Here is a 16,569-nt window from a genome sequence, read left to right on the forward strand (position 1 = left end):
GTTCTTCAGAAAATGTGTTCCTTGATGATATAAGTTAAATTTAAAGTATGAAAGTATTAAATCTTCACAGTTCTAGGTACACATTCCTGTCCAAAAAAAAAGGTTCTTTGTGTGCATAGCTATTTTGCACTTACATATTGATTAACATTATTGAATATTACTGCAGTTTCTCAAAGCTATATTGGAGAAAAGGCTTATCCTGAGCTCCCTTTGTCATGTCAGAGAATAAAAATCATGCTTCTTGATTTGTGATGGGAATTGCTTTTCAATCAAGACCTCTCCCAAAATCAGTAAAGGGCCATATTGCATTTTAACCTATTAGCATAAAAAAGGAACTATACTATGCCCTGTCAGAACAACTAGAATATTTTACATTCATTTGTTTCTTCACACATTCATTTAAAATGATGAGCAATTTAACCTTGAATCACACAGATTAGAATAGAGCCACAGAAATCTAATCTACACAGCTTCAATATTGAGGAACTCATAGTTGGAGCAGGTATTCATGATCATAAACCTAGAAAAATATGAAGGAAGCAATAGACCTAAGTCTTCTAAAGTACTTTTCTTCAGGTTCACTTATAAATTTAATTCTCATAACTAGAAAGCAAAATATGTAAGCACTGTTTGCTTACAGTTTGTCTATCTTGCACTTTTAACAAATCTACAGATTGTTTAAAAGTGCTGAAATTCATTTTAGCTATTTCAGTTCAAATAGAGCATTTGAATACTACCTCAAAGATAACAAGATGGTTAACTAAGAACAAAGAGACAGCACAGTAGAATTGGGGGCTGGGGGGGATTTTAATCAAAATACTGTATATTTGAGATAAACATGTAAACAAAGTGACAATGAAAAGCAATGTTGGCCTCTCAGAAGAGAAAGGGAGAAAACTGTATAAATACAAGAGCTTATTCAACAAAACTCCAGAGAAAGAATCACAGTTGAACTAGTAATTAAAACAATACTGTCGGGCTTCCCTGGTGGCGCAGTGGTTGAGAGTCCGCCTGCTGATGCAGGGGACGCAGGTTCGTGCCCCGGTCCGGGAGGATCCCTACATGCCGCAGAGCGGCTGGGCCCACGAGCCTTGGTCGCTGAGCCTGCGCGTCCGGAGCCTGTGCTCCGCAATGGGAGAGGCCACAACAGTAAGAGGCCCATGTACCGCAAAAACAAACAGACAAAAAAACAATACTGTCTCTTAAAAGAAAGGTTACAAAACACAGGACATTCTGAAATGTAGTTATAGCACTAAAAGTAGCCACAAAGTCCATGACTTAGCTCATGAACTATCATAGCCCCAAAATCTTGGCACAGTTTTTAATATTTCTATTCTATAGCAATACACAGAAGAACAGAAACAACTCCTCCACCTCCCACATTTCCCATAAAATCCACCTCATATTTCCTCCTAAATGGATGAGAAAACTAAAGCATTTAAGAATAAAGGATTTCCTTGTGGTTCTATAGAGGTCAGATCTAGAATTCAGTTTTCTAATTTCTAAGATGATAATTTTTCACATCTGCAATGCCTCACTAAACATAGATATAGAAATCTAGCCTCAATAACAATAAGCAAAAAATAATTAAGACAGGTTAAATAAATGGTATTTGTCGATTCTTTGCCTCAAAGTGACTAAAGACCAAGCAACTTCCTTAACTAATGCCCCTCCCCTGAAAACCCTCCTGATAAACACTAAACAGTGAATATTCGTCAACATACTCAGGAGGTCGAGTGTCTGGTCCAAGATCTCGGTGTAAAGAAATCCTGTCACTTGCAAAAGCATTAAAACAGTGTTTTGCTTCTCCACGTTCTTTTTCCTTCTGCTCTTCAATACTTAAATTGGTTGTCTTGAATGCTTTGCCAGAAGCACCAGGTGCATTAGAATCCTGAGGCGGGCGGTCAAGAATGGGTTTCAGTTCTGCTGCTGTATAATATCCTTGCAAACAGGGTCTCTCACCAGCATCAATGTTTTGCCTGACAGGTGCTCCTATTTGCATTTTTGGCATTGCATCTTTAATATTGTTTACAGCTTCTAGCATTAAATCAAACATCTTGTTTTTGTTTTTCATGTTTCTTTCCATCCTTGATTCCTCTTTGGAATATTGAACACTTACTTCTCTTTGCATTAAAATCAAAAATATTATAAAGAAAAAAACTACTGCACCAAGTTTCCAGAACTTTTTATGGTAATGTCTTTTAAGATGTAGTTTTACTAGTCGTTTTAGGTGAGCCATTCTGACATTAAAAGCTTGTCACTTGACAAATAACAGTTACAGTTTCCTCTGTTACATATATTTTTTATCATAGATTTGCTGGCAAGAAGGTTTCCTTAAATTGCAATACCTATAAACAGAAATGACAGGTTAGTAGCTATTCATTCCTATAGGCATGGTTCACTTCATTCACTCAGCCAACAACTGAACATAAGCTATAAACAATGTACTCTTATGGTTAATAACAATACAAAGATATCTTACCCTCAAGAAAATTACACTTCTGGAAGAACACAGTTGCTATCATTAACTATAATCTATCGGGGTTATAAAATATTAGAGACTTCTCTTCAGTAAAAAATACATTGTTAACTCTGCCTAGTATCTGCCATATAATATGCATAAATGAGTTTTATAAATATATTTTGAGTTTTAAAAAAAAAAATCTTAGCTCTGGGGCTTCCCTGGTGGTGCAGTGGGTGGGAATCTGCCTGCCAATGCAGGGGACACGGGTCCGATCCCTGGCCCGGGAAGATTCCCACATGCCGCGGAGCAACTAAGCCCGTGTGCCACGACTACTGAGCCTGCGCTCTAGAGCCCGTGCTCTGCAACAAGAGAAGCCACGACAATGAGAAGCCCGTGCACAGAACAAAGACCCAACACAGCCAAAAAAAAAAATTAAAACAAATAAATAAATAAATTTATTTTTTAAAAAAATCTTAGCTCAATAACCAAGGGGCTAAAGAACTTCATTAAGCTGATTGTAAAGAAAGGGGTAATCCATAAGAAAGCAAAGGTACACTGACAGGTACTGTCAGGCATACATCTAAAACTGTGGCTTTTAAGAAGTTCACCATCAACCTATGAACTTCAGCTAAATCAATTAAGATGATAAAGCAGTAAACTGGCATTCTCCCAAATCTGCTCACTTGATAGCACTTGTTGAATATAACAGCTATTTTCAATAACTCACACAAACACACACACAAAAAATAAGAAGAAATAGAAAAAAATGGCAGTGAGCATCACTTGGAAGTATCTCTAAAGAGGCAATAGAGATCATTAAGTTATAAAAGCAGTATCTGGTGCAACAAAAAACTGCAACAGCTTGCAGTTGATCCTAAGAACAGAGCAGCATGTTTACCAAACCCTAGTATGGGACATCAGGAGCAAAAGAAACGAAAAATAAAAGAGGACATTGACTACTGCCTGAATCACAGTGAAGACGGACTTTCTTCATGATGTCTAAAAAAATGTACTGTGAAGGGTTCAGTACATGATTACATACCATGCACCATTATAGTCAGTCAAGTAATTAGCAGAGACAAAAGGGCAAGGAAAATGCCTTTGCTCCCTAACCCTAAACACATTTTAAGAAAAATGTCTATAGGAGTAAAAATTAACACTTTATTTAACTTCTTTTCCAAAGTTATCACTAAGCCTGCGTGTCCAGAGCCTGTGCTCCGCAATGGGAGAGGCCACAACAGTGAGAGGCCCGCGTACCACACACACACAAATATATATATATATATATATATATATTCATGCTTGACAACAGATAGATATAAATTAACTTATGTTCATCCCCCTTTCTGTCTCTGAGACAACCATCAAATATCCCCTTCTCCAGTGCTATTTAGTGATACTAAATTTCTTCAGTAGCCAGGATAAGCTAGATTAGGAATTTGAGAAGGAATGAGGTGGTCTCCTTAGAATGTTTTAACACAACATAGAACAGGAAAGAGTCATGGGAAAGTATAGAGTAGGAGGAGATGACAGAACAAGATCTTTCTCTTTTTAAAAAATAATTAATTAATTAATTTATTTATTGGCTGCATTGGGTCTTCATTGCTGCGTGAGGGCTTTTTCTAGTTGCAGCAAGCTGGAGCTACTCTTCGTTGTGGTGTGTGGGCTTCTCATTGCAGTGGCTTCTCTTTGTTGCAGAGCACATGCTCTAGGGCATGTGGGCTTCAGTAGTTGTGGTTCGTGGGCTCTAGATCACAGGCTCAGTAGTTGTGGCTCACAGGCTTAGTTGCTCCGTGGCTTGTGGGATCTTCCTGGACCAGGGATCGAACCCATGTTCCCTGCATTGGCAGGCAGATTCTTATACACTGCGCCACCAGGGAAGCCCCAGAGTGAGATCCTTCTACAGTAGTGATGGGTTTTCCAAAACATTTTATGCCAGAAATCATATCTGTGGGTAGGATGGGGAATTGGAAAGAAGGATTGAATTAATGAGGCCAGTGGAAGAGAGTTCTTTTTTAAGGATGCATTATAAACTAGAGGAGTTCATCAATAGGGTAATAATCCTATACTGTGTGCACGTTTATCTATTTAAGCGAGTCACTCAGTTAGGTTTTGGTATAGGATATCTCTAATGAGAGAGTCAAGACAAGCTCATAAAGGACATGAATAGTATCTCCCTTACTCATGGTTGTTTTTTTGGCACTTACCACAATGTTGGTGACGTAATGGGTACCCAATAAATGTTTGTTGACTAGAAAAGGGATGAAAGAAGACCAAGATTTCATTTACTATCAGAAATAGTTAACTTTTGTTAAATGTTGATTAGGTCCCTGATACTTTAACACTTATTACATAAGTTCTTTTTCAGTCTTTCCAACAATCTTGCAAAGTTTATGCTATTCCCATTTTACTGACAAACATTGAGAGCCAAGTAGACTGAGTGGCTTGGCCAAGGTCATTCAGTTTAAGTGGAAGACCAGCATTTCCCCAACTGTATTCCAACTCAGGTCTGATGTAAAATCCTGAGATTTTCACTGAAGTTGTCTGAAGTAAGGTCTTTTTTTGGTTTTTTTTTTGGTTTTTTTTTGAAGTAAGGTCTTTATAAAGGAGTCAAGAATCGATGCTATAAATGTAAGGAAGTAAGGGGAAAACCTAGGAGAAAAAAACTACAGACAGCCTCACAACACCTCAAGTGAGGTTTTCTGGACAAATGAGTTAAAAAAAAGAAAAAAAAAACTATTTTCAGGGCATGTTTTTGGAAATAAAGATCGAGGAGGATGAGACTGTAGATTTTGACAATGGCGGGTGAAGAAACTGAGACTGCTTAGTGGTAGAGTCTACTAAAGTAGGAACATGATGCTTTGCTTTTTTCAGATTATTCCTAAGGGAATAATTTTATTTTATTGATTGCTGATCAGTTGAAGATTCCAACATAGATCCCCCAGGGACTGTGTATGACTTTTCTTTGCTGCTAATGTACAATATCAGCCTTCCATTAATGATAAATTACACTCAACATTAAGCATCTCCATCAGTGGTCTTCAATTCTGGATACACATGAACAGAGAGCTCTTTAAAACTGCAGTGCCTTAGGCCCCATCTCTACAGAATTGGATTTTATTTATTTTTATTATTTATTTATTCGTTTATTTTTGACAATCGTGGCTTTTATTGAGAGGAAGGAACTCCAGCTGTTTGGATCACTATGTATTACTAAAAAGAGACTTTTTAACACTTTTTTCATAGCTTTACTGACGTGTACATGATGCACAAGTTGTACATATTTAAAGTATAGAATTATTTTTGTTGTTCTAGGGATGAGGCTTAGGCCCTGCTTTTGTTGTTATTTTCAACTCTCCATATAATTCGAAAGGGTGGCAAAGGTTAAGCATCACTGGTTCAGGTAACAGGACTTTGGGCAAAATTAGCACCTGATGAGAAAAGAACTACATCTGGATCTAGAGACTGTCATACAGAGTGAAGTAAGTCAGAAAGAGAAAAACAAATATCGTATATTAACGCATGTATGTGGAACATAGAAAGGTGCTACAGATGAACCGGTTTGCAGGGCAGAAATTGAGTCACAGATGTAGAGAACAAACGTATGGACACCAAGGGGGGAAAGCAGTGGGGGGTGGGGGTGTGATGAATTGGGAGATTGGGATTGACATGTATACACTGATGTGTATAAAATGGATGACTAATAAGAACCTGCTGTATAAAAAATAAATAAAATTAAAAATTAAAAAAAAAGGACTGCATCTAACCAAAGGCAACCACATTATTAATTTCTAATACTCCAAAGACAGGTTTTCAAAATAAACTCTTGATGTAAACTAAGGAAATTATTTTGACACGGAGGGATAAGATAAAAAATCCAAAGCAAGAATGACCCAAGGATTCCTGAAAAGTCTAAGGGATTAACTGCTGATATAAATGAGGCATTGAGGTTATATTCCAAATTATGATGTTGTAAAATCATTTTTAAAATATTTTATTCCCATCATAAACATCGAAAAACTGAGACTCTGAACAATAAAAGACATAATCCAAATTAGTTAATTAATGAGATAATCCTAATTAATTAACTAGGATTCTTTATTTCTATTCCTGGGAATAATACCATGTTCCTAGACCACACTACTTGCCAAACTTGAAGACCATATAAAAACAGCAGAAAGAGAAAAACAGATACTGTATGCTAACACATATATATGAATCTAAAAAAAATGGTCATGAAGAACCTAGGGGCAGGACGGGAATAAAGACGCAGACCTACTAGAGAATGGACTTGAGGACACGGGGAGGGGGAAGGGTAAGCTGGGACAAAGTGAGAGAGTGGCATGGACATATATACACTACCAAATGTAAAACAGATAGCTAGTGGGAAGCAGCCGCATAGAACAGGGAGATCAGCTCCGTGCTTTGTGACCACCTAGAGGGGTGGGATAGGGAGGGTGGGAGGAAGGGAGGCGCAAGGGGGAAGAGATATGGGGACATATGTATATGTATAGCTGATTCACTTTGTTATAAAGCAGAAACTAACACACCATTGTAAAGCAATTATACTCCAATAAAGATGTTAAAAAAAAAAAAGAAGAAAAACAGCCAGTGAAACAAAACTAATCTCTCCAAAACCAACTTCTAATTGGATTATTAAGTTTGAGAATTAAAAGACTCAGCACAACAGCAAGCTCAGGATATTTGCACATTAGAAATGTTGTATTTGCACATTAGAAATGATTAGCAAACAAAGGGTTTGTTCTTCTTGTACTCTTTCTAAAATCTTTAAACATGCCTATCCGAAATGGTCAATTGCTAATTATAAAAGATCACATTCGCAGAAGAAGAGAAGGGAATACCATGAAATAGTTTTTTAAAACTAGAAAAAAAAATTAAAATTCGGAGATTTTCTAAATTCCAAATCCCTATAAATGTCTAAAGTTAGAAAAAAATTAAAATTCAGAGAACTTCTGGTCTTAAAAAATATTAATCTATACATTAGTATATATGTAGACATTACAAAAAGGCATTAATAATAAAGATATCCACAAAATGATACTTTGAAAGGTTAAAACAATATGCACAATTCTAACAGTCTGTGAGACTGGGTTAAAATCAATGAATTGTTCTCAGGAGTAAAAATATGCTTCCATCTGAACAGAAAAAAACCAAAATCTCATAAGTTAAAATAATATAACTACAAAACTGTGCTTCCAGGTATCTGGACCATGGCTTCTTAAACTATGATGTGGCAGTAAATCATCTGGGGATATTGTTTAACTGAATATTCAGGTGGGAAAACATCAAGATAAGATCCATCATCCATCATTATAGTCATGATTGTCCTTCCACATGAAAAAGCACACACTGCAAGATTAGTTGTTAGTTTAATTTTAAAATTCCACCTAAAAAAATCTTCTAAAGCAGTGAAATGTAGAACTTCATAGCTGCACATGAGAGTAACATTTAATAAAATAAGCGGACAGTGGTTCTTTCCATTTCTTGTTTCTGTGTTTGTGACAATAAACATTTACAACTCCAGGGATTTAAGGTCTGGTTGCAGTTGAATTTAATTGGCACCAAGCCTAATTGTTATGTGAAGCTTACTTACAGCTTGAGTTAAAGCATGCTGTAATGACTTAAGAATAACTACACAAAGCAAGAAATTACAAAATTACACCCTCAAATCACAGTGTAGATTGTAGATTAACAAAAGTACACTACTGTGAATTAATACTCATTGGATCTTTCCCATGTATTATCATCTGGGTTTTCTAACTGAATTTAAAAACAAAACAAAACAAAACTTGCCTTGATAATAAACCCTTAAGTACTTAGGCAGAAATTTTAAGTGCCCCTCATCTGCTGGTGAAAATGTTAGGGAATTGAGGAGTGGTAGGAAGTCATTTCTGTTTGTATTTATTGATGGGATCAAATTTCATGGTGATTTGCTACTGTGGTTTGTTAGTTTTGATTATGTTTTAGTCCACGTTCACATTCTCGCCAACAATTCTGAGAGGAAGTAACTTCCGGATGTATGACAAGTGACAGACACTGATGCAAAGCAAACCACATTGAGAAAGCCGCACGCAGCGGACATACCTCAAAGATACCAGCTAAAGATCAAGTAAAGCTGCTCTGGGTGGCTGGAAAATGCCACCAGCAGCCAACTAAATGCATGAAATTGTCATAAAGTAGGATGACTTTTGTCATAAAGTAGGACGACTTCTGAACCTAGGTATCTTCAGGTTATGAGACAAAAAGCCTAGTGACAGATTTGACTTCCAGCAACTGTAAGGCACAGGTTAATAAGGAAAAGGGCATGGTCTGACATCCAGCTTCTCAGCCACACCTGGTCAGATAAATATCTCCATTAACTTTATCTTAGGTGAAACGTTGTAGACAGGATCTTGATTTGTGGACCAGCCAATCTATCTTTACAGTTTGGAAGAAACAAGTAATTACAGAGCTACACTTACCCATGGGGGTAACAGGGTAAGTGGGGAGGGAGGCTCACATACTATCTCCTGCCACATCTGCACCTATGAATGAATTTCACATAACATATAAAAGATATACTATATTATTTATGGCATACTAGAGGGTAGAGGAATTTTTCCTCTACTGGAGTGATTCCAGGGGTTCCACAGATTGTCCACTTAACTGATTTTCCCCCCAGGCAGAAGCACTGCATTTTGAAAGATCTGTCCGTCTAACTATTTACCTTGAAACATAGTTGATGGCTTTGGATTAGTAAGGAGACAGAAACTACATAGTGATTTGAACAAGGAAAGTTTTATCTATCATTAAGAGAGGACTGGAGTAACAGGGAATTGGCTAGTAAGAGTTAACAAGAATGCTAAAGAACACAGGAGTGGTAGATATAAGGGGCAACCACCACCCCTAAGGCTGAGATGAAGGCCCAAGGAAGAACCATCCCTTCTTGAGGGCTGAGATCCAGAGATCTTAATGGAGATGGCAAAGCACTGGCTCCCTGATGGTGGAAGAGTCACAGAGATGCCTCACTGGTGATACTCCCTCTGGATCCTGGAAGAAGCCATTCAGAGAGAGGTGTCAAACCCTGGAACTTGCTAGGTGCTGAGGAAAACTGCTGGCTGCTGATGGAGTTGGAAAGCTGTCCTCTGTAGGAGTCTAGTGCACTTTCATGTGCATCTTGGGCCAGTGTAGCTCCAGGCTGGTACCTGAGATAAAAGCGGGGCAGCGGGCTCCCTAGACACCCAGTGCTGTGGGGCTCCCAGTGTGTACATGCGTAGGGCTAAAGAAAGAGTATGGGGAATGGTGATCTCGGCTGGGAATAGGTCCATGATGTCTGTGGCTCCAGCCTGTACACAAATCAATCTCTGGAGAAAGTGCAGGGAGCAAGAAGGTGCCAACTCCAGAGAAAGCCGTGCCGTGCAGTTACCTAGCACTGGAGAAAACCATGTGGGGCAGTAGAGGAAAAGTATGCCCAGCAAGAACCTGGCTAGTGAGCCACCCTGAAACCAGGAAGAGAAGCTCCTTCTACCTTCAGTGTCCCTCCAGTGTCCTCTACTGAAAAGGCTCAGGAGAAATATTTACAGGGCCCAGCTCCATCATTACGAGCAGGCAAACAGAATGACTTTGGAGCTGAGAGAAAATAAATTGATAAGCAGCACAGTCTGCCCTTTTGATGACTCAGCCTCTCTGCCACACATCTGAACTCCTGGACAATAACAAAGTAATTGTTATTTACTATCTCCTGCCACATGTACACCTATGAATGAATTTATATTCCGCCTAACAAGACGCAAGCATCCTTCTCACCAGTGAAGGGGAGACCTCTAAATGAGGAGACACAGAGCGCCAACAGCCATTGCATCCATTGTTGTGACTATGTGAATTACTTCTCAAATTCTGTCACAGTCCCACCTAATATTCTGTCACCTAAAGACTAAACTGTAACCTCTAACAACTTCTATGTAATATTTTTTTTTAAAGAAAATGGGGGGACTTCCTTGGTGGTCCAGTGGTTAAGAATCCACCTGCCAATGCAGGGGACATGGGTTCAAGCCCTGGTTCAGGAAGATCCCACATGCCGCGGGGCAACTAAGTCCGTGCACCACAACTTCTGAGTCCATGCTCTAGAGCCCACGAACTGCAACTACTGAAGCCTGCGTGCCTAGAGCATGTGCTCACAACAAGAGAAGCCACCGCAATGAGAAGCCCGCGCACTGCAATGAAGAGTAGCCCCTGCTCGCCACAACTAGAGAAAGCCTGCGTGCAGCAACGAAGACCCAGTGCAGCCAAAAAAATTTAAAAAATAAAATAAAATGGGAAGGAAAGAATAAAATTAGTAGCATATACAAATAAACACATACATATAAAAAGCAAAGGAAAAATGTGCAAAGCTACTACAATCCTCATTTATCTAATTGGCCACAAGGCCATAACTGATATCTATGTCTTCCTTCTTCCACTACCCATTCTGAATTTACCCTGTCCTCAGGCATTCCATGCTGTTGATGTGGGCAGAAAAGGCAAATCCATATCCAGAATATTTGTCTATTTTAATGAGGAAAAATCTGCTCCCTCAATATGATGGAAAATGTCATATCTAATCAACTTGCCACCCAGTGGCTGGCTGGTGCCTGTAGGCACTCCATGTTGGCTTCTCATTGACTAGGAGGAACTCAGCAGTAGTGCTAGCAAGGTCAACTTTAGAAAGAAGAAGTCCACGTTGCTTAACCCATGCACACATAGCCTCCACTTCTGCCACCATGGCCACTATTCATGGGCTCACTGAATAAGCATTGGAGTGGCTGGGAGAAAGGCTGACTGACATCCACAGAGTGTGTAATTTTGCCCACTTGATTATTAAGAGCAGTAGATGTCTTACGGTAGGCATTAAGATGGGACATGAATTTCTTCAGGGTCTACTCTTTTTGAAAGGTCCATCCTCATACCTCTTCCTCAAAATTCCTTGTCACCAATCTTCCAACCCTGTTCCTCCCAAGTCCCTGACCACACAGTCAAACCATTAGGAACTGCCCATGGCCCATTATATATCTTTACTTCTGGCCCTCTCTCATTCCAGATATTGTATACAAATCTTATCTACTATTCAAAATTCTGCTGAGTGGGAGAATTTTCCTTCTCCACTGTCCTTCACGATTACTCATGAGTAGGACTGTAGTGTTGCAGCCGTCCACTCTTGAATGGTACCAGAATAACCTGTAGACTCCTCTGTAAACCAGGCTTGAGGTTTTCTTCTTCTATCAACTAGACTAAGGAAATCCTCAAGAGGCCAAAGGCATGGGTTGGAGGAAAAGAGGCAATACAGCAGGAGTTGCTATCAAAGGAGTCTGAGTCATTTGCTTGTACAACTTACTTGTACTTTCCAGAGCTGCCCAAGCTCTGCCTCTTACATACTACTGGGGCCCAGGGCAGGCCTCCCCCAAAATATGCCTCAATGGCATACATCCAATGCAAGAAGGACACTTTGACCTTCCTGTCTCCCAGAAAGCAGGAAATAAATCTCTCATGTGAATGGCACACTCCCTGCATCTGGAGGTAGAAGGACAACTTTATCGCCAGAGACAGGGAATTTGGGGCCAAGAAGCTTGTATTTAAAAAAAAAAAAAGCACTTTGTTACTTCTTTAATTTACTACTCCAAGCCCAAACTCTGTTTAGATTCTTCACTAAGCACCCAAAGCCTAAGTTTCTTTGTCCTGTCAATTCCTCACAAATTTATTGTTCATCTAAAAAGTATAAAAGCTGCCTGCTCTGGCCACTTCTTAGGTCCCATTTGCTATGAGAGCTTCATGCACACAAATTAAAATGTGTTTCTTTTATTCCTGTTAATCTCTCTTGTGTCAGTTTTATTATTAGTCCAGCCACAGAACTCAAGAGGAGTAGAGGGGGATATTTCCCCCTCCCCAACAATACCATGTCCACTTGTTGGTAGACTGCTGCTGGGCATGGCCAACCTTGTGGCCAGGTAGGTCAGACAACACCCAGTTAAAGATGAGAAGCCCGGTCCACATGATAAACTGACACCCCATGGTCATGTGTTCAGGATCTACCTGGTAGCAAGCCAAAAGCAGTTTGTCAAAGGGTGAATAGTTAGCTGAAGAAGTCAGAGATTTTCTTCAATATCTCAGAGATCTGCATTGTGATTCTGCTATTGGTTCTAGCCAGAGGCTCTGTGCAGAATCCCTATTTGCTACAGACACTTAGAGAATCATTGAATCTGCTATATCTTAAAGCCAAATTGGTAGCACAGCATGCACTGTGTCCTGGACTTGCTGCACAGCCTTCTCTTGCTCTGATCATCATTCAAAACCAGCAGTCCTATGGGTTACTCTGTAGATAGGTTGAAGGGGCATGTTCAAATGTAGTATACATCACTTCCAAAATCCAAAAGGGCCTTTTGAGCATAGGGACCACTGAATATCCAGAAATGTTACTGAAGTGCTCTTGAATTTTTGTGGGCTGGATTATTACCCTTTGGTTCTCATATGCTTTACTAAGCTATCTAAAGTACTTGCTACTTTCTGCTCATTGGATACAATCAACATGATATCATCAATAGTAGGGCAGTGTGATGTTTTGTGGAATGTTGGGATGATTAAGATTTCTAGAACAGAAGAACTAACCTGACCCTGAGGCAAAACTGTGACAAAATATGGTTGGCCCTGCTAAATAAAAGCAAATTGCTTTTAAAGAGGGGATATATGTATACGTGTAACTGATTCACTTTTTGTTGTACAGCAGAAACTAACACAACATTGTAAAGCAACTGTACTCCAATAATAATTAATTTTAAAAAAAGGCAAATTGCTTTTGGTAGTCCTGGTAAATTCATAAAGTCAATAGCCGCACACCAAAAGCCCGGGGCTGTGTTGATTTGATCAAGTAAAGACGTTGTATCTGGGTCAGCAACTACAGTTGATCCTTGGACAACACAGCTTTGAACTACGTGAGCCCACTTACACGTGTATTTTTTCAATAGTAAATACTACAGTATTATGTGATCTGAGTTTGGCTGAATTTGCAGATGCAGAGCTGCCAATACAGAGAAACTACATAGTTGGAGGGTCGACTATAACTTATATTCAGATTTTCAACTGCTCGGAGGGTTGGTGCCCCTAATCCCCACAATGTTCAAAGGTTAGCTGTATAGTATTTGGAATCGGCCAATGATTAGGTTTATGATAGTCCAGTCATTCTCTAAGATCCATCCAACTTCTACACAGGCCAAATAAGTGAGGTAAATGGAGACATGACACACATCACAAGTCTTATTTCAAATCTTTGATGGTGGCATTAATCTCGTCAATTCCCTCCAGGATACGGCATTACTTCTGATCTACTGTCTTAGAAGGGAGAAGTTCTAAGGTCTTCCACTTAGCTCTCCTTCCACAATGGTCCTAGATCCATGATTTAGAGAGCAAATATAGGGATTCTGCCAATTATCTTGTATGTCTATTCCAATTATACTTTAAGGAACTGGGGAAATAAGCACAGAGTGGATCTTCTGACCACCTGGGCACACTGTGAGTCAGGCTTGAGCTAAGACTCCCATCTATTCCTTGGCCACTCTAAATCCCCATTTTGACTAGTGGACCACAAGGATACTTTGGGTCCTCAGGAATAAAGTATGAAAGTTCTGATTATTTCCTCTTCCCCAAAGTGCAATCTAACACATGGCTACAGGTCCCTTTGGGGAAGGCTTAAAGGAGGGTTTATGGTGTATGCTTGAGGCAGTGATGCAGTGCTCTTCCTCAAGGGGAACAGGCCTCCACTTCAATCAAATGACTCTGGATCTGTGAACTGACTTGGGTTTGGAAACTGGATGAAAGGTCATGACTCTCAACTGTGGCAACTAAAGTCAACTTTTTTGCTACCAGATCTAGACTTTTTCCTGTTATATACACGAAGTGACACTGGAGACTGCCATCTATTTCATTTCATTCATTACCTGCCACAAGAAGTCTGCTGATGAATTTACCTTAGACTTTACCCACAGAACCATCTGTGGGCCAACGCCTTCTGATTACAACTATGTCCCTGCTTTCCATTATTGTACAGGTAACCTACTTCATCTGTGCTGGTTAAGTGCTGCCACTAGATTTCTGCTACTATGGGATCCCACCACCTCCGCTGAAATCAGGGAGCCAATTTTCCATGGGCTACCAAGGAGAGCAGCTACAGAATTTTTTCACCAATGCAGGGGTTCCCTCATTGTTTTTTCTCAATACTTTAATGAAGGAAGTGTGTACTGGGCCTTGTCATGGAATATAGTTGGAAGATGGGTGTACAAGTTGCATACAATAAATCTAGTCAAACATTCCTTTTTTGAAGGAGTCCCAAAACTCACAAGTAGTAGACAATGTCTGTCCACTCATTCTCCTTTTGAGGCCTCATAGCATTAAGGGATACGGGAGCAGGGGAGTAAGATTGCTTGCTCAAATTGCTATCACTTTGCATTCACCTTTCTATAGGTTTATGCACAGCTCATTGAGTAAATGCTCATTCTCCACCTCTCAACTTGCATTCCCCTCTAGAAAGTGTCAGCAAACTTTCTGTAAAGAGCCAAATAGTAAATATTTTTTGCTCTGTGGGCCATATGGTCTCTATTGCAACTGCTCAACTCTATTTTTGTGGTGCAAAAGCAGCTATAGACAATACATAAATGAAAAGGCATAGCTGGTTCTAATAAAATTTTGTTTACAAAAACAGGTAGTAGACTGAATTTGGCCCAAGGGCTGTAGTTGCCAATCCCCCAGTCTAGAAATTCAAAAAGACTCCCATCTCAACATTTATATATTTCCCTTACTTATCCCTTCTCCATTAGCTGCCACATCCCCAGATATAAAAGAAAAAAATATATTCTCCACAAATCCATAACATTATTTTTTTATTTATGCACAAAAGCAATGTCTGCCTTTAAGATTAAGGTAGACACGTGCCTAATTTGAAGCACACAATATCCTGCCACTGACCCAGTTACCATCTGAAATTTCTGCATTACCCACTCCTCATGGTTAAAGTATGAAAAGACCCTTTTAATATATGTTTCAGTTGGAAATAAACCAATGTCAGGCTAAACTTTAATTTTTCTTTCAACAGCTGGCCTCAAGTAGGATAATTTTCATCAGGACCATACCTAGACAATTACCACACACTGAGGCCTATGAGACACATGCTGAATGCCAAGCTCCACATAGGGAAGGGAGGGGTACCTAATTCTGTGGGATTTGTACTTAATTCTTTAGGCAAAGGGGAGAGGCCTTAATGGATTTTAAGCAGGGTGATGACCTAATCAGAACTGAAATTTAGAATGACTGTTCTTGAAGCTGTGCAGAATATGGATTTTTTTTCCTCAGGGGAGCGGGGTGGGGAGACCAGAGAGGAGGCTAGAGGCGATTAGGAAGCTATTAAGAGCAATCCAGGTGAGAGAGGAGTAGAAGGGGTGTGGAGGCTTGGGATATGATTTGGAAGGTAGAGTTAGCTGAACTCAGCAAATAAATCAATGTGGAGGCTGGGAATGCTGTTAAATTATAAAGTGTGTTAAATATGGGTTCTTGACTTGTTGAAAAGGACCAGCTAATGACATGCTCTCTACTCTGGATTATCTGCAGAGGTAGACCTGGAGCTAAAATAATGGAGCAAGAAGCCATGAACACTAAAGGAGGTGATGACAAAGTTCAAAAAGATGAGTCATTTCTGAAAAAACAAAGGTCATGGTCAAAAGCTCAAAGACAACAATTTGCATTAGAAACCCTCTCTGCACTATTAATTGTCCTCCAGAAGGGCCCACTTACTACCAGGTGTTCTTTTACCCTTTACTCTTATCCCATTTGATGCAGAATTATCAAACATGCAAGGTCTCACACTACTCCAGTCTCTGTCAAGGTATTAATCAGGTATGAGAATAACTTCTAGAAATTTATCCCACTGATATGCTGGTACTCAAGTGAAATGACAACGTGTAAGCTTGCACATTAAAGCATTTTTTGTTAATATCAAAAGGTTGAAACAGCCTACAGCTCTACCAAAAGGGAACTAGATAAATAAATTATGATACAGTCCTATGATGGAATAGTATGCCAAGTTAAAA

The 16,569-nt window shown here is 39.4% G+C and overlaps 1 protein-coding gene across 3 annotated transcripts in view; it reads right to left on the minus strand.

Annotated features, from left to right (window-relative positions):
* The window catches only part of GALNT3 (polypeptide N-acetylgalactosaminyltransferase 3), a 43,994-nt gene that overhangs the window by 19,489 nt on the left and 7,936 nt on the right, over window positions 1–16,569 (minus strand). For all 3 annotated transcript variants that reach the window (XM_012538170.3, XM_004283591.3, XM_049712060.1), the window contains exon 2: window positions 1,725–2,348. In XM_012538170.3, coding sequence (XP_012393624.1) covers window positions 1,725–2,239 — 515 coding nt within the window. In that variant the 5' untranslated portion in view covers window positions 2,240–2,348. The remainder of the gene's footprint in view (window positions 1–1,724; window positions 2,349–16,569) is intronic.

The sequence above is a fragment of the Orcinus orca genome, chromosome 7, assembly GCF_937001465.1.
Source record: "Orcinus orca chromosome 7, mOrcOrc1.1, whole genome shotgun sequence".
Lineage (NCBI taxonomy): Eukaryota > Metazoa > Chordata > Mammalia > Artiodactyla > Delphinidae > Orcinus > Orcinus orca.